This window comes from Helicoverpa armigera, chromosome 14, assembly GCF_030705265.1.
Source record: "Helicoverpa armigera isolate CAAS_96S chromosome 14, ASM3070526v1, whole genome shotgun sequence".
NCBI classification, from domain to species: Eukaryota; Metazoa; Arthropoda; class Insecta; order Lepidoptera; family Noctuidae; genus Helicoverpa; species Helicoverpa armigera.
Window position 1 is genome coordinate 6,846,692 of NC_087133.1, and position 23,404 is coordinate 6,870,095.

A 23,404-nucleotide genomic window follows, 5' to 3' on the forward strand; every position below is an offset into this window, starting at 1 on the left:
TAACAAGAGCGGCTTACGTTTAGCACAAATTAAACTTGAGCAACCGTGTATGCAGACTCGTAATATTTCTAATCGGTGCTTTGGATCTTATCTAGATCTCGTGCTTCACGTGCAATAAGCAACAATTCCTTCAGTTACTCTTATAAAGGGCCTATTTTATTGGTAGGAAATATCGAAGCAAAAGCCCGTGCCGCCATGATGAGCCGGTACATCTGTCCGATGCTGCGTATTGTCTGGGGCTACCGTAGCGGCAACTAACTCACTACTGCCTTTTGATTATCTTGTTCCCATTCATCATTCTCAAGTGCATCGCTTTCTATTAATATACATCCTACTTTATTGTTATATGATATATTGAGTGGGCTTACTTACTCATATTCTAAGTTTACTACACTTTGATGTCTAAGATCATTAGTTCCGTTCCTTGTAAGCCTGCCTTGTTGTGCAATCCGGTTTGATTACTTAATAATCTAATTTGTCAAGCTTGATTACAAATGGGCTGCCCACAAACACAATAGTTCTCATAGAATACACCGGATATGTATTCTCTTTGTCTACCAATGTGACACTAAAGTATTTCGGATGCGATTAGAGCTGCATTTGTCTCGAGATAATAGGTATATGTCCAAGAAATCAATTAATAACTGCATGATTAATACAAAGGTTGTTATAGAATATGATTGATTTTCATTTGTTTCTAACACGTTTACTGTTTGTTAGATGGTAGGTATTCACAGGTAATCTTCTATGATTTTCTGTCCAGATATTATTTATTGCGGTTATTAATCGAACCGGCTTCTTGCCTAAAGGTCTTCCTCAATTCCAATCTAATAGGTGCTATTTTAAAGTAGATGTGTTTAAAAACATTATTTAATTTAATATTAACATACAAATATTATGCTTTTTTTATGTGAAGGTAAAATACTCCTTAGTTTTTACATATTTCATTCTTCTTATCAGCCCTCGTGGAATAGGTAAAACCAACAGCTTTATTGTATACTTCTTCCCAGAGTTGTCTGATTTCTTTAATGTCACTTCTTTGCCGGGTAATTACACACACACATTTTAATATATCAACATAATTATTCGCGTGATTCAAGTCGCCGTGGTTGGTCGGCGCAAGTGAAGCCGGTCGCAACTGACCGTGGTGCTGCGTTTACGCATCGCTGCTCAACGTGAGAAAATTCCCCTTCAATCCACATTGTTCTTAATTTGCCCTCATATATATTATTCAGGGAGCATTAATCTCAACGCTAGAATAAAACAAGCTATTAGTAACTATTAGTTTACCTCTCCAAATTGTTACTTTATAGTTACACCTACTGAAGATTTCTCATTGATCTTTAGAGTTCCACCAATGTGGAAATATGAAGATTAATAGTTAGTAGTCCTTCATGGTTTCATATAAATCATGTGCATTTATGCTCCAATTGTGACAGTCAAGTTTAATTAATGCACCACCTTGTAATTTCACTGTCTAGACCGCGCGTCCGTTTACTTGGTTTGTTATTATGACGGCCGTTGCATTGGCGTCGTCGTTAAATTACGAAATACCAGCACTGTTCTTGGTGATGAAAGAAATTAATTGTTTCCGCCGACCGAGTCCACAAACGAAAGTGATTTTGTGACTATTCTTAGAACCAATTATAACATTTGTTTCACTGGAACTGTAGCGCTCAGCAGACTGCGCGTAGATGACTCTTTGATGGCATTTTTAAAGGCAGAATATTTCTTATGGAACCGTAATATAAAATTAATGCCCTTTAAAATTGAAAACGCTATGTAATGTAATTTGATAAATGATGAAATTATTAAAATAACCTCATAGTTTCGTTAACCAAGTAAACTTTAATCAATTCAATAGTTATCATAATCAAGAACAGTTGCTTAACATTCGAATGTAAATGTTATCAATCAGTTTTTTATTTATAAATATGCTAAAATCAATAGCAACGTATTTGTAACCTTTCACGACCGATTGACATTTATCTTGAAAAATATCGTAGAATGTGTTATAACTGTCCAGGGGTCGAGTTCAATCCCGTCTTAAAACCACACGTGTTTATTTAATACATAATTTAAAAGATCGCACCGTGGGCAATAAAACAGATTTTAAAGTTTTTTTTATAGAAACGAATAAACCTTGTGGGCGGTGAGTCTTCGTGATAAAGAGTAAAAATCTAATCACGTAGCAAGACGTCCAATTCCGTGTGATAATATCGTTGTTGTGCTTGAAGTTACAGCTTATTAAGGCGAGGAAGTGGTCAACAATAATTCCATAACCGGCACGCGCATCTAAGGCGCCAAAAGGGGTCGGAGCGTCTGAGCGGGGCGAGGATAACAATACGCGCGCTAGCTTATAACTAAAAGTCGTAAGCGACAAAATGGTTTTGTAATTTTAATATTTAGAAATGATAATTTAATAAAAATTCCTACTACCATTTTAAAGAGTATGTATATACTCAACTACTAAAAAAGTTAAGAGGCTTAAATCGGTCCCGTTTGCCCATAATATGTGAATCTCTTTTTAAAAAGAGGTATGTTTGATATATTTTTCTCTGTTATAAAAGTTACCTAATCATGTTTCTACAACTAACAAAATAAGGCTTATATCATGAACTTTCAGGTAACCAAGTTGTATTTTGATCCGTTTTGTATTTACTGAGAAAAATTGACATCCTTGGCGCCAAAAATTCCAATTCGTCCTCTTAAGTGTGTATTAGAATAGAATGAGGGAGAGGGATTACAGAGTGAACGCACCGCGGTCCGCCATTGTGGACAGTGACAATGCAAGAGAGATTGCATTGCATTATCTGGAACCAGTAAGCGTACGTGTGTGAGGCTCGCTGTCGCAACACTCCGGAGAGGAAATGTGCAATACTACGAGTTATTTTTGATAGTAAATATTTCTCTTGTGCTAACTCAAGAGATATATTACAAATTCAATTAAAATTGTGCATTATATAAGTGCCAATTAAGGAAATTACCACAAATGCTATTGACCTGTAACCAGGACAAACCAAATAACCATTTAATAACAGGTGATTAGTACATACCTACAGGTAATATTCACAAAGCTTCATTTCGTTCTTGATTGTATGCTAATAGGAGACTTACTTTAAATTACTTTGATTGATTTTCATAAAAAAGTCCAAGTCAATCACAAAGCGCTCCCTTTTCCGTAGGTGGTCTCGAACTTCGAAGCGGCAATTGACATTTGTCACTCAGTGACACACAAGTTGCTTGCTCTCCTATTATAGTGAATGCTCTTCCTACGCCAGCGTTCAAACATCATTATGCTATAGAGATATCAATACTTCCCACCTGAATTTCAATCTTAACTCAGAGACACAAAGATAGAATTTGCTTACTTGCTCCCAAAGGGAGTCTCGCCAGGCTAGAATTACGTACAATGCACATAGAATGATCGCGATTGCGGTTGAAGTAATCTGAGTAAATGGTAAAATTAAACCTTGTTAACAAATATAACTATATTGTGTGGCTTTGTAACCTGTTTATGGTTAGCTTTACATTTATTTATAAAAGACATTTTCCAAAATTTAAAAACATCATCTAATAAATTAATCATATTATAACTTGTTGCTTAATTAAAATCGATTAAAATATGAATTCATATTTAAATTGGTCATCATGGCCTCAATGATTGATTGCATGTTTAGTAATTTGTTCCACAGTTGTGAAAAACTTGAATAATACCTAACCTCTCTTCCTCCGCAAGTTGAAAGAATCATCTTCAAGAAATAGGTTAATGTAATGCTCGTAGGCGATGAGCGTGCAAGCTGTCATTAAATGTTTTCTGTTACATCTGCAAGCCTCATAAATAACTCCTGCACGTTACTTTTAACTCTTCCATTATACGTTATAATGAAAGCGCCTAAAGCTGCGTTTTTAGTGAGGAATAAAAGCTAGTGGTGTAAACATACGTTAAAAGATGTACAAACTTCAACAATGCTGCGTAAATAGCCGTCCATCACTTAAACCATCAGGCTCATAGTTCACACGAGATTGAAGTAGGTACACAAGTTTGGTGACTTGCGCAAGAACGACCTCCTACAAACGACATATTCCGAAACTCGTTCACGTCAAATCCGAATACATTAATCAAACTAGCGCATAGACGTGGAGTGACGGACGGACAGCCCCCAAAACCACCTGCTTCAGAACACAGCCTCTATTATACCGCAATTGTTTTTGTTTAGTACTCTCATTTACCAGTACAAAGACTGCTGCATTGTTAAACGTATATTACAAGTGTTTCGACACCCGTCAACGTCGTGTGACATGTTACAAAAGATTTTTAAACGATCTGTTCTTGATTCAACCTTGTATTGACCATCAGACGATTCAACTTGTCAAATAGACAAACGCTGACAATGACGATTACCGTCCTATTAATCAAGTTATTCAATATACCTTAGTCATATGACTCAGACATTGTAACCAACACAAATAAACGAATAAACAGCGACAGCGCTTATTTAAATTGCAAAGTAATAAACATAAAGGCTATATTATAAATGTAAAATTCAGTAGCGTGTATATTAATTAATGTTATCAGTTACCGATTAAGTAGTTTGAAGAAAAAAATATGCAGAAAATAAAAAGTAGGTATAAACATTTCATCCTAAATGCATCCGCTATCAATATGCAGGAAAAGGTGGCAATTAAATACATAATCCATCGGCTATCACACGAGCCCCGTGGCGGGTTAATGGCTTGTTTACTCACTCTGCAGCCCTTATATGGCGTGAAAGCTCCTCCGCATTGTCGCCAGCCCCTCAGCAGACTCGGTATGGTCAGGCGGATACGTGCGTCTGCGCATATGAGCCATTTGATAGCGTGAGAGATTAACAAATTGAAGAAAACCCGCATAACTGTACTGGACGTATTTAACCGATAAAAAATGCGCAAGACCATTTATTTTGAGGTTAAAACATTTTGTTATTTTTTATCACTTTAAACTCTTCAGAAGCCGTACTTGAATTTGAAAAACGTTTATCAGTCAGATAAGATAGTAAGGAATCCCGGTGAATCGCTTATGCCTAAATTGATTGATTGACTAAAGATAGTGAAGCTACCACAAAATTAAAACTTTTAGCACGTGCGATGGGAGATAGCGTAGTGATTCTTGTATTATAATCTTGTCAAAATTAAACAGGCCTATCGCCAAACAGATGGTCGTTGATTCGTCGTCCGGAAATTAACCGATGACTCATTGCCTCTCTATCTCGATAAGGAAGATAAAAACGAGATCCTGCGTTTGTACAGCGATTTCTCACATACGGTGGGGAAATCGCAGACTTTTGCTGTAATATTTGAGCCATATGGTGTGAACTGATTCTGAATATCATATGGTGATACGAATAAAAATGAAAGATACCTGTGTTATTCAGGCAATCTGAACGTATGTAAAAAATATTCTTGTTGTTTTCGCCGTACTTTTGTGTCTTTTTTCTCTGTTCTCGTCCACTCGCTGAAGTCATGCGTAAATTAATGATCAAAATATGTCATAACTCAATTACATCATTGTCGCTGGAGTGGCCTCAGCACGGTATGTTGGCCTGCCGTATTATTAGAGGTGCAGCATAAGATCTATCAATATGTCTGTCAATGATGTCATGCTGGTCTATTGTCGTAGCCTTCAAACTTATTACAGATCCGATGGTTACTAAAAATATTGATTACCTACTTCACGAAGCCACAATGAATGACTGTTCCAAATTTCACAAATAAATACCAACGATCGTAATAAGGCATTGTAAGTTTTCCGAAAACTAAAATGTGTCCTCGTAAAAACAGGAATTTTCCACGGGACATAAACCTTTATATTTACTAGTAAACGTTTGGGACGGTATTCTAAAATTAACGAGTCAATATGACATGTTTCATGTGTAAAATTTATTGCAGCAGATGTTATCCACGTAACTAACAAAATGTTATTTTTCATTTCAGAAATAGCAAAAGTTCGAGCAAGTTTATTCCAAATAAATGGAGTCAAGAAAGAACCACTCGTACTACCAGAGCCTGAAGGCATGGTCACCACACTCACAGAAAAAGTTTACGTGCCAGTCAAAGAACATCCAGATGTAAGTAATGACGTAATTCATACTGTTCTTACATTGGACCTAGGGTTTATCTGAAACGCCAGTCCGCGGGGTCAAGGGAATGAAAACTATGATTACTTAAGACTATATTAAAATATGACGCCATTTATATTCACATATGCAATCTTTTGATTAACAGCCAGGAAGTTACGGTTCTTGCAATTGGTTAGTGGCGTTTTCTGGAGCATTTCCCATTGTTCTAGAAAATTTAGCCCCCAATTTACTGCGTAACTACGTAGCACCAATCTGCTTTATTACTTCCAGCTCCGAGAAATTCTAATTAAAGCCGTATCGTTTCAAACTTTATGGATTTACAGAAAATATACGACAGGCAAACCTGCTTCACAGTTTTAGGTCATTATCGAGTGTGAATTTTCCGTAGCTGTAAAACATGTAGGTAGTCATCTTGTCGGTGAACAATTCTTCATAAAAATAGTTCTAACAGGTAAATACTTAGGTATCAATACTGTACCTATAAATTTTTTATTTTGGTATAGATATTTTTTTTTAAATTTCATTGCTGTTTCCATCTTGCTTCCTATTCGGTTGTTGGGTTGTACCCTATATTTACCCACATTGTTTTGATACCTCAAGCGGAAACATGCACGCATAATGTCATTGTTTACAACTTAATTTGTCGTATACATACATACACCTTATATTTCATTCATCAACCATTAAAGTATCAGCATATCAATGAACACTTTCATAACGTACGGAGTATAAGAATTGTTGTGTCATTAATTATTCAACTGTCAAGAGTTCTTTTGAACAGTATTTGTAATAAGTGAGTGTAAACACTGCTCAGAGACAAACGAAACTTGTATGCACATTATTCCTGAGATGTGCTCAAGCAATTATAACCGTAATGAATTTGTATTGCTGTGCAAACAAAACAGCAATTAATTCATATGCTATATGTATATGCTTTTAATGGTACACTCAAACTCATTTCGAAATAATTGTAGAAAAATACCAGTTTTTAAATGATCCTTCGGCTAATGATAGCATTGATTGAATTGCAAAAAGGTAATAAAGGAAGACGCTTGTCAATTACGTCACGATACACGTAAAGCTATCTTAACCATCTTAGCTTTCCTGAGGTTTTTCAAACAGACGAGAATTCTATACATTTCTTCGTTGATCGAGTTAATTGTTGCAAACAGCGAGTTTTACTGTAGGTAACAGTTGCGTTAGTCATACAAATAGAAATACAAGGTTGGCAGGCTGCTACATTTGGTACCTTATGTCAGGGCTATCTCGTCTTTGGCATGATTGTTGATTCTTGGGCGACCCTCAGCGATACCGTCCATTCATTGTTACTAAGAGATTTGTAATCATTTACAAGCGAAAAGAGTACCTTTTTAAGCAAGGAGTTCAATGAACTGAATAATTCATTATTAAAATCGGTTAGCACTATATTCATGTCGGTGCCAAGTTCGATTGCAGTTGATGAAAATATTGTCAATGCATCAGTTCACATGTCGCGCTATTTGGCTTCCAATGTATTAGCTAGTTTATTTATGTAATAAGTACTTACTGAACATGTAGACCGAAAAGTTCACCATACTCTATTTGGGTTTGGTTTCATTAGAGCAGACTTGCAACTTATACATAAATATATCATGGATGACTTTAACGATATTCCCTTTTAAAGATCTTAACTTTTCAATGGTGATTATAATAATTTACCTACGTGTTAATTATTTTTTCTAACTGAAATAAAATTTATGGTTCCGATATTTCCTTAAAAGCTTATTTAGAAACTGATCAACATTAGCGAGATGTGTGTTGACTCATAGAGATATATTGTTGGCGCCATCAACTCGTCTGGATCACCTTATATGGTGTCATCTAACGAACCTCTGCCACTGAATTAATTTAGTTGAATTTTATTACAATTTTGAGTAGCTGAATAACAATTTCTGAATTTATCACGTGATGATGTGAGAAACACGAGCACTAATGGCAGTCGAGTTCCGTCAAAAGGTTTTAACTTGAAAGAATCTATTCGATGCTTCTTTAAGTTCTTCATACTTATAGACGTTTAGTATGAATTTATTTGTGGCGATGTTTCCATGCTCGTTTGTCTAATGATATAAGTCATTACCATGAATATTTATGTTTCGAGTAATATCTAAATTATCATAGATCATCTGAATAACTGCTAGGAATCTAACAATGTAGACGTAAATCTTAAGATGAATTGATCGTTGAATGATATTGATTGTCGATCAAAAGAACCGTCCCGAGACATCGGTCACGTTCACAGTAATAATGATGGAAACCCTTAACGATGCGGATGGATGTCACATGATGGAGTTCTAAGAAACTATCGTAAATAATTGCAGACACGCCGAAAGATTTTATTGCATAAACAAATCGCTGTATTTTGCCAATTCTTAAAATAAATGTTTTCACAATTGGTAATCATACCATCAATGTTTTATTTGCTCACAAAAACTGCGGCGTGAAGTAAACGTTAACTATTCCTGAAATAGAGCCAGCAGTACCAATGCGATTCGTATGTTCCACACATTGTCGAAACAATAGTTTTTGGTACACCGGCTGCTGTGACTAACGTCTTAAAACGTTTTATTTTTGTAACTGTACCGTGCATCTTTATAGCGCAAACAAAATAGCGACGTGTTAATTCTTTGATACACCGTTATGTTCCTGTTTATGCGGGTTCCAGGACGTATTTACGCGTTTATTACTCTGGTTTATATTTTCCACGCGGTCCCTGTTCGTTTATATTAGCGAAACTGGGTTAGACAAATAAGAAAATTCATATTCAAGTTCACCCTGATTGATTTCTTGGATTTATAATAGCTCATACAGCTATTCCGGCATGAACTCTGAGAAAAATGTAACAAACCACATATTTCCACTTAGTTGAATGTTAGGTATTCATTGATTTATAAACAAATCACGTAAGTATTATATTCTATTTACAGCAATAATTTCAGTCTCAAGATTGAGACGTTATGCACATATAGAAATGCAGGATAGATAGTTACCTTATTAATTCTTTTCCTAGTCCTTTATAGAAAAAAATGCGAACCAAATGCGGAACATGTTGGATTCCGCATTGTTGGTGTTGCAAATGATATGCTGAGCACATACGAGTGCGCTCGAAGCTGTTCGATCATAGTCCACTAGATGGAGAGCTCCAACCTCATTCTGGTCCCACAGGTTCTAGCTCGCGTTGCATAGTGATGTTAACACATCGATAAAATACATGTTTCCTAATGCAAATAATTTAATATCGATGTTCTGCCTGCATTTGTAATGTGCTCAACGTATTCGCGCATATTCTCACAGATTAATCTTAAACGAAATTATGAGGCTTCAGTGTATAAATCGCGAACACGTAAGCATTCACACACTACATGTGTCGTGGAATATGTTTTGATAAATCTGATTCTCTGTAAACAATTTACAAGTTTTATAATTTCGTATGAAAAGAGTTTTATTTAGAGTTTAGCTCTCCCACGATTTTGACTGCATTATTTATATTATTTTTTTGTCAAACAGATGTTCTTTTTATTCAGACTGCAAAAGTCACGATCTTGATAAAGAATCGACATCGATACATTCGCAGGTCCGTGCCTCGAAATCTGCCTCTCTCCATTTAGGGCCGGAGAAGTTATTAAATCCTGCCATATCGGTGGGGACCGTTACTTTAGCTTTTTGCTTCTCAAGAAGTACCAGTTGATGCGTGTCTTAATGGAGGATCTTAGAGCCGTGCTCACACTAAGAGAAAACACGGGCATCTGTTGCTTTATAAAGGGAATTTAAATGGGAACTTATTTGAATTATATGTAGGCAATTGTCCCTATCTGTGGGTTCAAGTGGAAACTTGATTACTTTCATAAAAGAGGAAAGCCTAGAAGTTCATTATGATTCTGGAGAGCTTAGCTACTTATTCTGAACGCACAGAGCATACATAAGTGGTTATAAGACTTTGTATTGGTACCTACAAGTAGGAATTGCTATAAAACTGGTTGTTACTTTGTTAAGACAATGTTAGGTGTGGCAGAACAGCCAATAAAATGATGGCCCAAAAGCCAATGACATCGACCGATAAGTTTGGATTCGCTGAATCCGATTCGGTAGTAGAGAGAGTAGCCATAAAACCCACGCACAGTTCTTTTGGCAGTGCGTTTTTTTTCGGTTCTGCCATGTTTGACCTAACCCTATTCTATTTCGATTATAACTATGATTGTATCAACTGAATTTGTGATAGGTGTTTTACTTCAGGTTCATAAGGGGAATTTTTTGTATTATTCATTATCACGGTTCTTGATAATTAAATATTCCTCCATGATGTTGCCACTTCTTCAACACATTAATAAGTGAAGGGAATATAAAATTACTTTCACTAATAATCAAGTATTGCCGTAAAATTACGAAAATGATATAAATGTAATCTTATCGCGATAGTCAGCAGTTATAAACTGACTATTATAGGAAAGAACGTAAAAGAGAATTATATTCGCCGACGAACCGGCCGGACGGCTGAATTGTTTTAGTGAAAACATGTCTGGCACTAGCAGTGTGTGCTTTATCATTCGCGAGTGCAAACATCAGTAAAAGCTCGCGAATGTGTTTCAAAAAGATTAAACAATTCGCGCTACTGCACCATCGAGAAACTTGTTTAGATTACGACCAGCCGAGAATTTTAGATCGAGTATTAGATTAACGATATTTCGATCTATACATCAATAAATCGATTGGAATACTTAAGTTTTATGGATCGCGTTGATTCAAACAGAAATACTTGGCTTGCAATATCTTCGGGACAAGAACGAATAGATTGTAAACGCGTTTCAAGGGAAAGCAATGATGGGACGTTCACAGATCCAAAAGCTAGATATCAATTGGCTCAGAGTGCGGTCTTGCATATCACGGTTGGTTTAAAATAATAATCTACACCCACAATCATAAAAAAGATAAATTTACGAGAAAATGCGGCTCAACATAATGTCCCATCGCAGGAGAAGTACTATATTGGCGTTAATTTATGTTTCTTATACGGTTTTTAGGCTTTCACATTCAAACATGTTTTTCACAAACAAAAGCTGACCGGTTGGAGTTGTCTTGCTGTCTTTTAAATTTTGCTCGTGTAGTTATCTAAATTTGTGGCAGTGCGTGGGTGTATACTGCCCTGTGTTTTTCTCTGACATCGTTCCTTTGTATAATTTAATGAAGTTTTCTTATGGCTCAAGTCCGCAATATTAAGCTATAACGTATGCAGTAAACGCATGCGTGGGTGTGCCGCTAATATCCGTTCCATTTATCTCTTACACTGTAAATCTGGACAAATGAAGAATGGATTCATTGAACTCTATTATAGTCTCTATTTTCATCGCGGCAGTTTTATATTCACATTGATTTTCATACGAATTCATCGGATGGTTCCTAAGCTAGATAATTTTAATGATATAAGCAATTTGGAATTAATAGTTGGTCTGATATTTGTCGGCTGATAACAAGGAGTGGTGTGTGTGGGTAATGAGGTTGATTGGATTGGTCCTACTTCACGTAAGGGTCACAGTTCAGTCGCCTTCGACACTAACTCATAACGGACGCTTTTGTCTATTAACTACGAGTAACTACTTGTTGATTATCTTCTATCGTTATCTCTAAAACGCACAAGCTTAGTGACTCCATCCAAAAGGTATGTGCTAACAGGGTTATTTAGGTAAAGCTTAAACATTACGAAACTAAAATAAAAGTAGCAGCTTACATTAATAAAGCATGGATATTATGGTCAACGTTACTACTTCCTAATGATTGTAACTCAATCACGTTTCCAAGGAACAATGGATGACGGCAGTTTTACACAAAATAGCTTACGTCATAGAGTAAGCATGTGACTGTACCTACTTATACAGGAGCTTAAGTAGTTCCTATGGGATTACAAAATAGAAACAAAAAAATGACCGGTTGAGAAATTACGTATGTATGAAAAGAAAGATAAAGTGACAGCAAAAGAATGTGCAAGAAACATAAGAAATTCTATATTTCACCTCTTGCCTGTTTCACAATTGCAAACTCCCACATTATTCTGTACGCGAAACAAACTTAAATGCAAATTGCATGATAGAGATTAATGATTCCAGCTGACATTTTCACACAGTAAGACAAGGAAAAATTTAACTTTAAACGCTCGGGAACAGCTGGACATGTTTAATGAATCAACGTTCCCCATTGTGAATGAAAGTACAAGAGTATCTACCGACTTGAACGCACACTACAAATAATGTTGATAACGAGCACATTGCTATTAAACTTGCTTTCTATATTCCAACTAAGATTTATAGCGTAGATTATTAATCTTTCAGTAAGTTAGTGCACGGAAGAGTCTGTCAAAGAATTGAACTAAGAATTTCCTTTGCTTAATTATTTGGAATGTCATTAAAATCTTATTCAAGTGTTAGATTATTAAATTTCGATCCAAAGTAACATCGTGGAGAGGTATAATGAACGTAACGATGTACTTTATCACCACTTGAAACACTTCAAATTGTCACGGATCACGCGACCCTAACATTCCTTTGTTTGGATCGTCAAAACGCAAGCAATGGGCTCGTTCATTAGTACCTCCATACGTGTAAGGCTAGATGCAGCAGTGCATTCGGTACCCGTAATGAGGTTGATCGGATTGGTCGCGCTCCAGCGGCCACGGGTCACGGGTCGCAGCCCGCTCTAGACTTTGTCTAACAGCGGTATCTATTAGTACATTGTCTTCCATATTGTTTTAGAAGCAACTGCGCCCAATACTTCCGTAGTACTCGTATCTACTTCGTTAATCCTCGTTTGCTTTGTTTATTGAATCATCCGTGTTGTTCAGTGTTTACCAATATGCTGGTAATCTTCCATCTTCAATAAATGTACCATCGTTTCGTGTATTTTAATCTAAAGCTACTTGATACATGATTTGCATTGACATGTCAATAAAACACTTGTTTTATGACATCTGGCTCGGATTAGAAATTCATAAAATATAATTTATACTTAGTATTAAAAACATAAACAATATCAAATTTCTGTGAAATACATGAAGATATTGTTGTAATTAAAATTTACGTCACATTTATACAGAAAATCAACAAATTAATGGGTACAGAGGGTCGTGACTAATCCCGGGTAAAGCTTGTTAAGTCATTAAAGTATGGAATGATTTATTAATCAATATTACCTAGCTATTGTATTTACGGTAAGATATTGTCTGTCCCGTAAAATATACTGTACTTATGGATTAATCATTTTATCTTTCTATTATTAAGGCCTGATCCTTAATAAAGGCTTGACTAGACACCATATTTTTAGATCCTGGTACTTGAAAAATAGATAGGTATATTGTTAGCCTCATTTTCTGAAAATAATATAAGCATAGTTGTGTGAGTATGAGAAAAGGTAGAAGAGGTTCGCTTGTTGTCTGCCAGCATGCTGTGATTCAAATCTGTTTATTTTACGTTTACGTTTTGCGTGGGTGGATAGCAAGTCACACCTCGCCCTCGCCGTCTCTTGTTCCATCTAGAATCCTGCAAATTGTAATAAGAATGTAATAACGCGACATATTTTTATTAATATGCATCTACACTGCCCTGGCATCATGCCGAAATAACTAAAGCATTGCAAAATAAAAAAGAAGAAAGCAGAATCCGTATGTAACGATTGACACGTTTCTTCATTACGCTTGGTAGCCAAAATTCCGTTCTATTCGCAAACACCCACATACATACACACAGTTTTTATCGTAAATAGACATATAAATAAATAAAGTACCAGAATGTTCAAATACGCATCTAAATGCGGGAAAGGTTAATAGGTTACACGCAACATTGAGTAGGATAGTTTAAGGATAGCTGCAGTGTCCCCCATCATTTAGTTGGGTTGCACAAGTCAGATGGCACTGATCCGTGTAATATACTTCCGCGATTGGTTGGCCAAGAAACTATCCCCTTGTAAGCTTCGAAAAGGTTGGATGATAATACAGCTGAACGCAAAGGTAGTTAATGATCATGAGGTTAGTAATTTATCTGTAGAATAATAATATGTACTAAGCTTTACTGACAATCGGCGCAGCAGCAGTCAGCCCCGAGGCGACTTCGGATCGCGTCGTGACCAATCGTTGGACGACAATTATGTTAGAATTATACCATCAATCAATTGCAATATGGTAGGTACACACCCACCTGCACTCATCCGGCATACTCGCAGTCTCGCACTAATGATGGCCAATCACCGCCGGTCAATAGTTCACTTGTTTTGTTATTGTAGCTCTATTGTACTTTTCTTTGTTTGGTTTATTAGGGCTAAAATGTATGGTTATTTGTATATTCTACAAAAATATACTGTTTGTGTTTGTTAGGTTTTTACTTTAACCGGTTGGTTATTTTTGGTTCGAAAATGGTTTAGGAATTTACCTGCAGAAGTAGTTGTTCTACATAGAGTTCCATTTTCTGGATTACTAATGAATTGGATTTCTTTGTAAACATAGTAGTGACGTACAATTCTGGAGCACCATGACGACAATAAGTCAATAGCCGGAAGCCATAGATTATTTTTAAATTATTACTAGCTTGCAGTCTACTTTTTATTTTCTGATAAGCTAATCTGTAACAGTAAAAAATCTCCATTGTTTTGAAATTATCACAGCTATGAATACAAATACTCCGCATATTGGTTATCGAGTGGAAGATATCTCTGATAACTTTTATTTATGTATCATTGGTTTACTCTTTCTTGACCTTTATTTTATTCAATTCTATATCGTTAAAATCAATTTTAATATAGGTTCTTTATCAGAACTGGCCATTCCTTTGGACTTGCCTCATGTTAAATGTGTATGTTTATTCAAATTGTTTAAAAAGGAGGATAGTTTTGTTATTGGTGAAAACTGCCCATCACGTAGGCACATTATTTTTTGTCGGAAAATCCATGTCGCAATTTATAATTTTTGCACGGCCACGGGCGGTGTAATGACAACATACACCCGTTTATTGTGCTTAGTATTCAGTTTTGTCACGTTTTTTGTTTCGTAACACTACTGGTAGATTCGTCATCCCATCACTCATCGAGCTACGAAATAGCTCTTAGTATTCCAGATGCATTTTGATAAATGATACATATTCTGTGATTTACATACTTAGATATTTAGGACACCTGTGCTTCATTCCTATATCAGAAATATCTACTTTTCCGAGAAATTCTGAAATAACATGGATTTCCAAAGAAACTGTTTGTTGTGCCAATGATATGATATAAGCGAACTCGTAGCATTTACAAAAGGATTTTCATAGCAATGACGGCTACCCGTGTCTAGTTAATGTCAAAATTAGATCTCCACTCGCTCGATAGCTCGGTTATTGAAATCCGCTGTAGGTTAAGATAAACCGATAATTCCAGGAATAGCATTTAGAATTAATTGTACAATATTATAAATTCTGCAGTGCAGTCACGTGCATAACAAAATGAATTGTATAATTAATTAAAGGAATATCAATAAATCAAGCATGTAAGGTTACAAGAGCAATCATTAAGCGTGTTTTGTTGATTTAATATTCATTACAAAATCATCGCTCGTATGTTTATATCATATTGACGATATTGCAATGTTCTAAATGTAATATTTCTCATTTGTTGAAGAAACAATTGCTGCGATAAATAACATTTAATTACAATTATGGTAAATAGTTTTGACTTGATTCAAATCTTGTCTGTTGTTTGAACATGAACAGAGTTATTTAGGACAAATTAAAGGTATAACAATGAATATGTAGACTTGCACCAGTTCTTGTTAAATTGATTTATCAAAAACACTACGTGTATTGACAATATAAAGAATACTTCTTATCTATGTTCGCTAACAAAGCGACTTCACCTAACTATTATGGTTCCCACTGCACGTGGTTTGCGGTACTATCGGAGCGCTATCATTAGGGCACAAAACCACTGGCAATTACGTACGGAAAACTTGCACATTTCTACACAACATAAACACTATTGTGATTCAGTTAGGGGACAACGTCACTAACTGCGATATAACCAATATATCCGCATTACGGACTACCGTACGTTACGTGAATTGTACCGCTATCATTTATTTTAAACAGTAAATTGTGCGGTGTATTGGTAACTCTTCGTTATTATTGTTGATCAGCGGAATACTTGCGCAATGATTTTTCCTTCCTGACTTTGTTTTATCTTTTAACTTATATTACCTGTTTTATGTACTCGTGTTACTTACTTGTTAAATATATGGTCTAGGTTAAGTCTGAATTACGCTATTTGTAAGCAAGAATCATTAAAATAATGTACTCAATCGTAATTACTGCAGACGTAAATCGTCTTACCTGTCAGATTAAATATAAAAACACGAATTAAAGTACCACAATACCTGTACTGCAACACCGATAAGTTTATCATTAATTCCTATTTACGGACCTCATAATGCGTTAATACTAGTAGCGTTTACTGATTTATTGTTGCACAAACAAATAACTTTATTTGCATTTATTCCGATAATAGCCGATACTCAAACAGATAAAGTGGTGTTTGCATTAATTCTTGTAATCGTAGATACTTGGGTACATATAGATAGGTAAAGGGCGCATGCGCCGCGGGCTGGAATGCAATTGGTTAATGTTTATCGATTAGATGCGCCGGCGGCGGTGTACGTTTCCCATAGCTTTTGTTTACTGTTGTACAATTCGATTTCCACGTATCTATTTAATTGAACGGATTGATATGAACTAAATTATGACTCTTGTATTATTGTTAAGCGCTACCTTAGCAACTGAGTAAGTAGTCTGTGTTCAATTATACAATCGAATCTGTTAGGTTAAATGTAAAATAAGTCTAGAGACAAATTGCCACGAACGTGAATCTAAGCCAGTCTACAGGTGGGTATTTCTGTAATGTGGAAAATAAAATAATTACTTTTCTAATAAAAATATTACTAACAGTGAAAAAATGCAATAAAGTAAACACGGGCGCGTCGCCAACAATCGCGTCGCTATTTCGACGTGGCCCGACGTCCGGCGACCGGCTCAACCGGCGACCGAGCGTATGCGACCGAACTTTATTTCCCGTCACATGGCCGAATTGTGACGTTTTCTTGACATGAAAATGTTTTCAGACACTCCCATATTCATTACACCCGTCTAGTCGTCGGAGATATATAATTTGACACACACAGGGAGACAGGAATTCATTAGTTTGGAATTCGCCTCTAGTTATGATTCAATATACTGTGATAGAGACAGAGTGTGATCTTTCTTTTAAGAAAAATCTTGGGAGGTCATTGGCAGACATCTTTTTACGTCGATTTACTTATAAAAACCTTTGAATCACGCGTGTTCTTTTAACACGCGTTATATGAATATCTAAGCTTGAACGCAATATTTTACGAGGTCCTTGATGTACAATAGGATACACACGTTATGGCCGACAAGCAAAGGAAGTGTTCTAAAGCGAGCTGTTTGTGGCCAACCACTAAACAGCATCAGGACGGCCCTCCACTTTGGAATTATGATCACTACGAGATTACGGCTAGGGTTTTATGTTGCTTAGAAACCACGGTCATATAAACGGGTTACAGGGAAATTTTACCCGCAGCCTACGTGTATACATCAAAGAAAATAAGCTTTCAAAACCTGTGGTTAAATGATATTTTCAATCATTTCAGATTGTGTGGTTTGAAACGTTTTTGTTTTGTTTTATTTGGTGAAATTTTAAAAGCAGCGTGTTGAAATCTCTCATGTGTTTTGAAGCTTATCTAAATATTGTAACGTTGCAGCGCACTATGGAAAATCGTACCGCATAGGCTCATTACTTTTCTCATAGCTTCAGTTTAATACTTGTCTAGGCTGGTCCAGTTGACTTGTTTTAAAAGATTTATGTGTACTATAAAGATATGCATCGGCATACGTTACTTCGGTCCGTCTATTCTTTGAGTGATTTACAATTCGTAGCCTGTCGTCGTGGCAGGCGCTGGACCGCGACGGCTACCAATGATCCCAGTTCGTTTGAGGCACTGATTTCCGCATCTCATATTTCCAATGGAATATGGTGTTACTTCAAAAAAAAGATTCCATTGTCATTGAAAAGGAAACGTACCCAGATAAAGACTTTAAAACTGCCTAATTAGCTTCTCCATATACCAAAAGAAATGAATATTTTGCGGCCAACGTCACTTAACATATCTGTCGCATAATAACATCTTCGAGCAATTTGCATGCTGTCACGCAAAACAATTTAGCATGAGACATGTGACGAATTTCTAACCTCGATTTTTATTTACTACGCTTGTTTATTGTATATTTTGAACCGTAGTTCGGCTTCCTGAAATATCCCTTTAGAAAAAAAGACGTTAGTGTGAACCGGCGTTTGGCTGGCGGCCAACTGGTCCATTTCTCAGCTTTGCTCGTGGACGGCAGAATGATACTAGTTCACAGTTCATATACACCGAGCTGACCGATGCTTTGAAGCAAACGTATTGAGGTTAAACGTATGTACACGATGCGTATGTGCAGGAAATATGGTTTATGTGAAACGAAGCGAGTAATTAATCCAACAGCTAATGGCATTAAATGTAGTCACACACTTGAATTAGGTCTTCGCATGTGGCGCCGACGACGTCGCAGCGTTTCGTAATCTTAAACTTTGAATGAATTACCAGAGAGATGATGAATGAAAAATCTTACTGTGGATCGGATTCGGGGTTTTAATTGGATTGAAACACGTTACATGTGTTGCAACCTACGTTTATTCGGACTTTGATGCAAGATGATCTCACAAAATATTTGGTGAATAGTTTTGCATTTCAATCGATTTTTCTTGCCACTTTATATTTTTTTAATATTATTTTGTTTCTTCTATTACAGTTCAACTTCGTTGGAAGGATTCTAGGACCCAGAGGCATGACAGCTAAACAGTTAGAACAAGAAACAGGCTGCAAAATCATGGTCAGAGGAAAAGGATCAATGAGGGATAAGAAAAAGGTAAAATCTAAATCTTTATTAATATTCCAGCAATATATTGCTTGAGACTTTTAATAACTTGATAGATAAATCATTTAATTAAAGTTTATCGCTGGTGCACATTTTAAAACTAACTTTCATATTTTCCACGCAGCCTCCATTGGAAATCGTATCAGGTTAATTCACTTTTCAATAATTTCTAAAGACTCGTATTTTAATCGTTTAAATAGAACTTAATTGATGAAGACATTATTGTAAAAATTTATAATCATGTTAGGAGTAAATAAAAATGTCCCAGTCAATTATTGGAAGATGGATTTGTGGTCAGCAGTCTCTAGCTGGATCAATGTTTTTATTTTAGATAATTCTCGTTCGAATTCCACTCACTGCAAGAGGGAAGTAGTTAACTACTTAATCACGAAAAGTAAACTTAGAATGTATTTCGTCATTGCATTAGGCACACCTAACCAGGCGTGCATATAATTTACTGAGCTGTAGAGCAGAATATTTTTCTATTTGCTTGCTATCTAATTAATTCTGTTGAAGCGAGTGCAAGTTTAACTTCACTTCTTCGCTATTTGCATATCGACTGGCTTGCATTGCCGTGGCAAGCGTCTATAAACCTCATTTACCTCCTCACGCCATTAAAACAGCTATTGTCATAAGAAGAAAACTAACGAAACATTTATATTTAATATATCTGTTAACACTTCAAAATGCCTTCTGGCTCAAACTCAGTTCGTATTTACCTATTGCTGTAAATGTGGTTTTGCTCCGAATATCGAAACATAACTCTCCGATTGAATCAATTTCTACGAATAGTATTACCCAAACATTGAGAAACGTATATGGATCTTCCGTTTAGATTTGTATGGGCTTGTTTGAAGTGCTCTAGCCATTAACGTTCAGTTGCGTCCTTGAGACTATAGCAATGTACGGGGCTATTTATATTCATAACCATACTTCAACTATCAATAGTAAAATGTAATATTGTATTGGTACCTACTTGACTGTTCTGTGGATACTGAAAAAGTAATAGCTAGTTTTAATTTATTTTTTCGCTCTCTAATTCTGAACTAACCCAGATAATGAGTTCGTTATCGTTTAGCCATCCCGGACGCTGATATTCGAAGGTTTGAAAAATATAAACGGCATGAATAAACTCTCAGTAAAAAATACTGAAATAGTCTTAGATATGACGCCATTACTAAAGCAAGAAATCCCCAATAACATAAACATCGGATCTTGGCTGTACGTCATTTCTTTTTTCCTCAAAGCCCTAATTACTGCTAAATTGGGAGAGCAGTAAAAATTTGAAGATACGTTGGTATACAATATTAATAATGTTTTTAATAAATTTCAGGAGGATGCAAACAGAGGAAAGCCAAATTGGGAACATTTGGCCGACGATCTCCACGTCTTACTCACAGTTGAGGATACCGAAAACCGGGCGAAGATCAAGTTGGCCAGGGCTGTCGACGAAGTCAAACGTCTGCTTGTACCTGTAAGTATTCTTCTAGATCTTTCTAGAAAACGAGCCCGTCCTATTTCTCATTATAGAATCGAAAGTACACTTTCTTTTGTCTACACTTGTCAACGACACGTTGATTCTTTAGGCGTGCCTAGCTTTCAATTAAGAAGTACATACATACGGGCACTTGAATAGCTTAGCTGGTTCTAAAAATAACAGCAATAGCCATTGTTGACTACGAAGCCAAAATATCCATAATTCATACTGGACCAATGTGTTCGCTAACCGAATTAAATCTGAAGAAAAACCCCAAGTTGGACTACTTTTTTATTACTACCACAAAAAGGAATGTTACCAATTAGTTGATAACGTCACCTTAAAAATTGCATCACAACATATTTATAAACATATTTTTTGTATTTCTGTGGTGCAGCTTTAGGTTTAATTTTGACATGACTGTAGAAGTAGCTAAGGAAGATGACTTGATTCTCTGTGTGGTATATTCAGACTCAACAGCTTAACAAATATTCAATGCGTTATTATTCTCCGTCAAAACCCTATCACTATAAAATAATATCTTTAAATACTTTCGCGTGGGTTTGGTATAGAATGACCAAAGCAATCTTGAATCTTTGAATTTTAATTTAATTCAGCTTGTAACGATATTCCGTAATAGTAAACTATGGCTAAGTTAATAGTCTGTTACCACGCGAACACTGAATGGTTCGAGTTGCCGCGAATACTATCTGTTTAAGATAAACTCTCTAAGAAACTGGCAGACGGTTATGCCAAATAGAAATGTTGGCACACACTCCACTAGCCTCGTATGTAACTCACTCACTGCGTCGCTTTTAGGGTTTCCAAAGTTAAAGATAGAACCTGAAGACGCTGTCACGTCCGTCCGATAAGATCTTCCCTTCAGATGTTGCCCGGAACTTTCCGTCATTACGATAGAACTTTCCAGAACAGTAATGGTTCCGCGAGTTTTATTATGTAGCAAATTATTTTAATGTCCTCATTACTGTACCACCAATAACCACAAATCCTAATTTTATAATACGCACAAATCAGAGTCTTACACAAAAAGCTTATCGCTTTCCGGTTTCCTTCCTCATAAGATACAGTAAATATTTTCTCGTCCACTGAATATCAGTAGAATCTTCCCTGAGAAAAATGTAACATTGTGTTACTATCTGGTATAAAGATCTCCCCGAGTGTTACGTTCATTGCCGTGCATTTAAGGCGTGATGACGTCATTAGCAATTGTGTTGAACCGCGGCAAGGCTCGGACTCATTACTACTAATTAACAGACACTGGTTACCTTCTACCTAGATACCTCAATAATTCTGTTTTGATAGTATGTTCTACTTTTACTTAATGGTCAAGTCATGGAGTTTTTAGTTTATTCATTCTTCTCAATGGATGTTGTGATGCCATTATCATTCTTGAAAAATTTAGTTAGGGCAACGACAACTTTCGAGATTTGAGAGTTCGCAAGTGGATTCATATTTTTTAATAGAGAAAAAGCAAATCATGCATTCAACCCAGCCCAGAAAACAGTTACCACAAAAATATGATATTGATCTTTAGAATTGCAAATAGAAATGATGTAACTTATCATGTATGTGATAGGATCGAACCTTTTTTACACTCGCATCGTTTTCCGTAGCTGACCTATTAAAACAGTACCTAGCTTATAGCTTATATTATTTTGGATAAGGACAAACAAGTGTAGTAAAATATTCTGACTCATTTCCTTTATTTCGGTTCAATGTGTGTTTTTCTAAATATTGTTGCCAATTTGTATTCTTGGCTGCAAAATTGCCATCAAAGTCAAAAATGATTTACGAGTTACTCTGCCTAAATATAGTCTTACGACAGTAATAATACAGTATTTTACTGACAGTGACCTTATTTTAGTTCTAGACTTATTGTACCTACTGGACTGCCTCAACTTCCCCCCTTGTCTAAAGAAAAACTGTATAAAGTGGTTTGTCGACCTACCTGACTTACGGAGTTGGTGCACACACAAAACGCAAAAACTAGAAATCTAAACGATCGTGGCTTGTATCGTCTAGACTGGTTCCTAACCTGGCCTATGTGTCATAGAAAAACCGCTTTGAAACATACCTTGAATAAAATAACATAAAACACGGATGGTTTATTATTTATTTTTGTTTATTGAAAAAAACATGAATCACATAAACATCCCTTTTCTTTCACAGCAAGCCGATGGCGAAGATGAGCTGAAGAAACGTCAGCTGATGGAGTTGGCAATTATAAACGGGACTTACCGCGACTCCAGCACCAAGGCAGTGGTACCCGTCAACGGTCAGTGCCTCATAAGTATGGTCGCATTCATGTTTTGTCACTAAAACTACCCACTAAGACTTCCTAACACTGTTACGGAGAAGTAAGAAATGGAATACTCATGACAATCCACATCTACTTACACAATTTCTCTATCCTCAATTCATATGGCGCGTCCTCAATTCAGCGATTTGCAAAGACGTGTTCGCTCTCATTAACACTCCATTTCTTAGTACTTCGTGACCACATCTATCTTTAGCTATCTTACTCCATACAGTCTACGGAAGAAAACTATTTCGAACACATTCTTTACGAGAACTAAGAGAGGTCCTATGTCCTCAGCTGGCTTACTCTTAAAATTGACGTAAATATCAGTACATTGTATACTCAGAATATAGACAACTGTATGGAGTAGATATTCATCGAATTGGCTTAAAGGGTTTTGAGTGAAATTTTCAAGGGTGCTAATTAGTGAAAAGGGCCGGGGGATACTTTACACTTC

At 36.1% G+C, this 23,404-nt stretch overlaps 1 protein-coding gene across 8 annotated transcripts in view; it reads left to right on the plus strand.

Annotated features, from left to right (window-relative positions):
• The window catches only part of How (held out wings), a 63,837-nt gene that overhangs the window by 30,778 nt on the left and 9,655 nt on the right, over positions 1–23,404 (plus strand). For 6 of the 8 annotated variants that reach the window (XR_007510524.2, XM_021333834.3, XM_021333833.3 and 3 more), the window contains exons 2-5: positions 5,974–6,107; positions 19,025–19,141; positions 20,484–20,624; positions 22,818–22,938. Coding sequence is in view for 7 of the 8 variants with exons in the window: in XM_021333834.3 (XP_021189509.1) it covers positions 5,974–6,107; positions 19,025–19,141; positions 20,484–20,624; positions 22,818–22,938 (513 nt within the window). In the remaining variant the exon portion in view is untranslated. The remainder of the gene's footprint in view (positions 1–5,973; positions 6,108–19,024; positions 19,142–20,483; positions 20,625–22,817; positions 22,939–23,404) is intronic. The other 2 variants (XM_064037879.1, XM_064037880.1) reach the window with 1 other exon arrangement.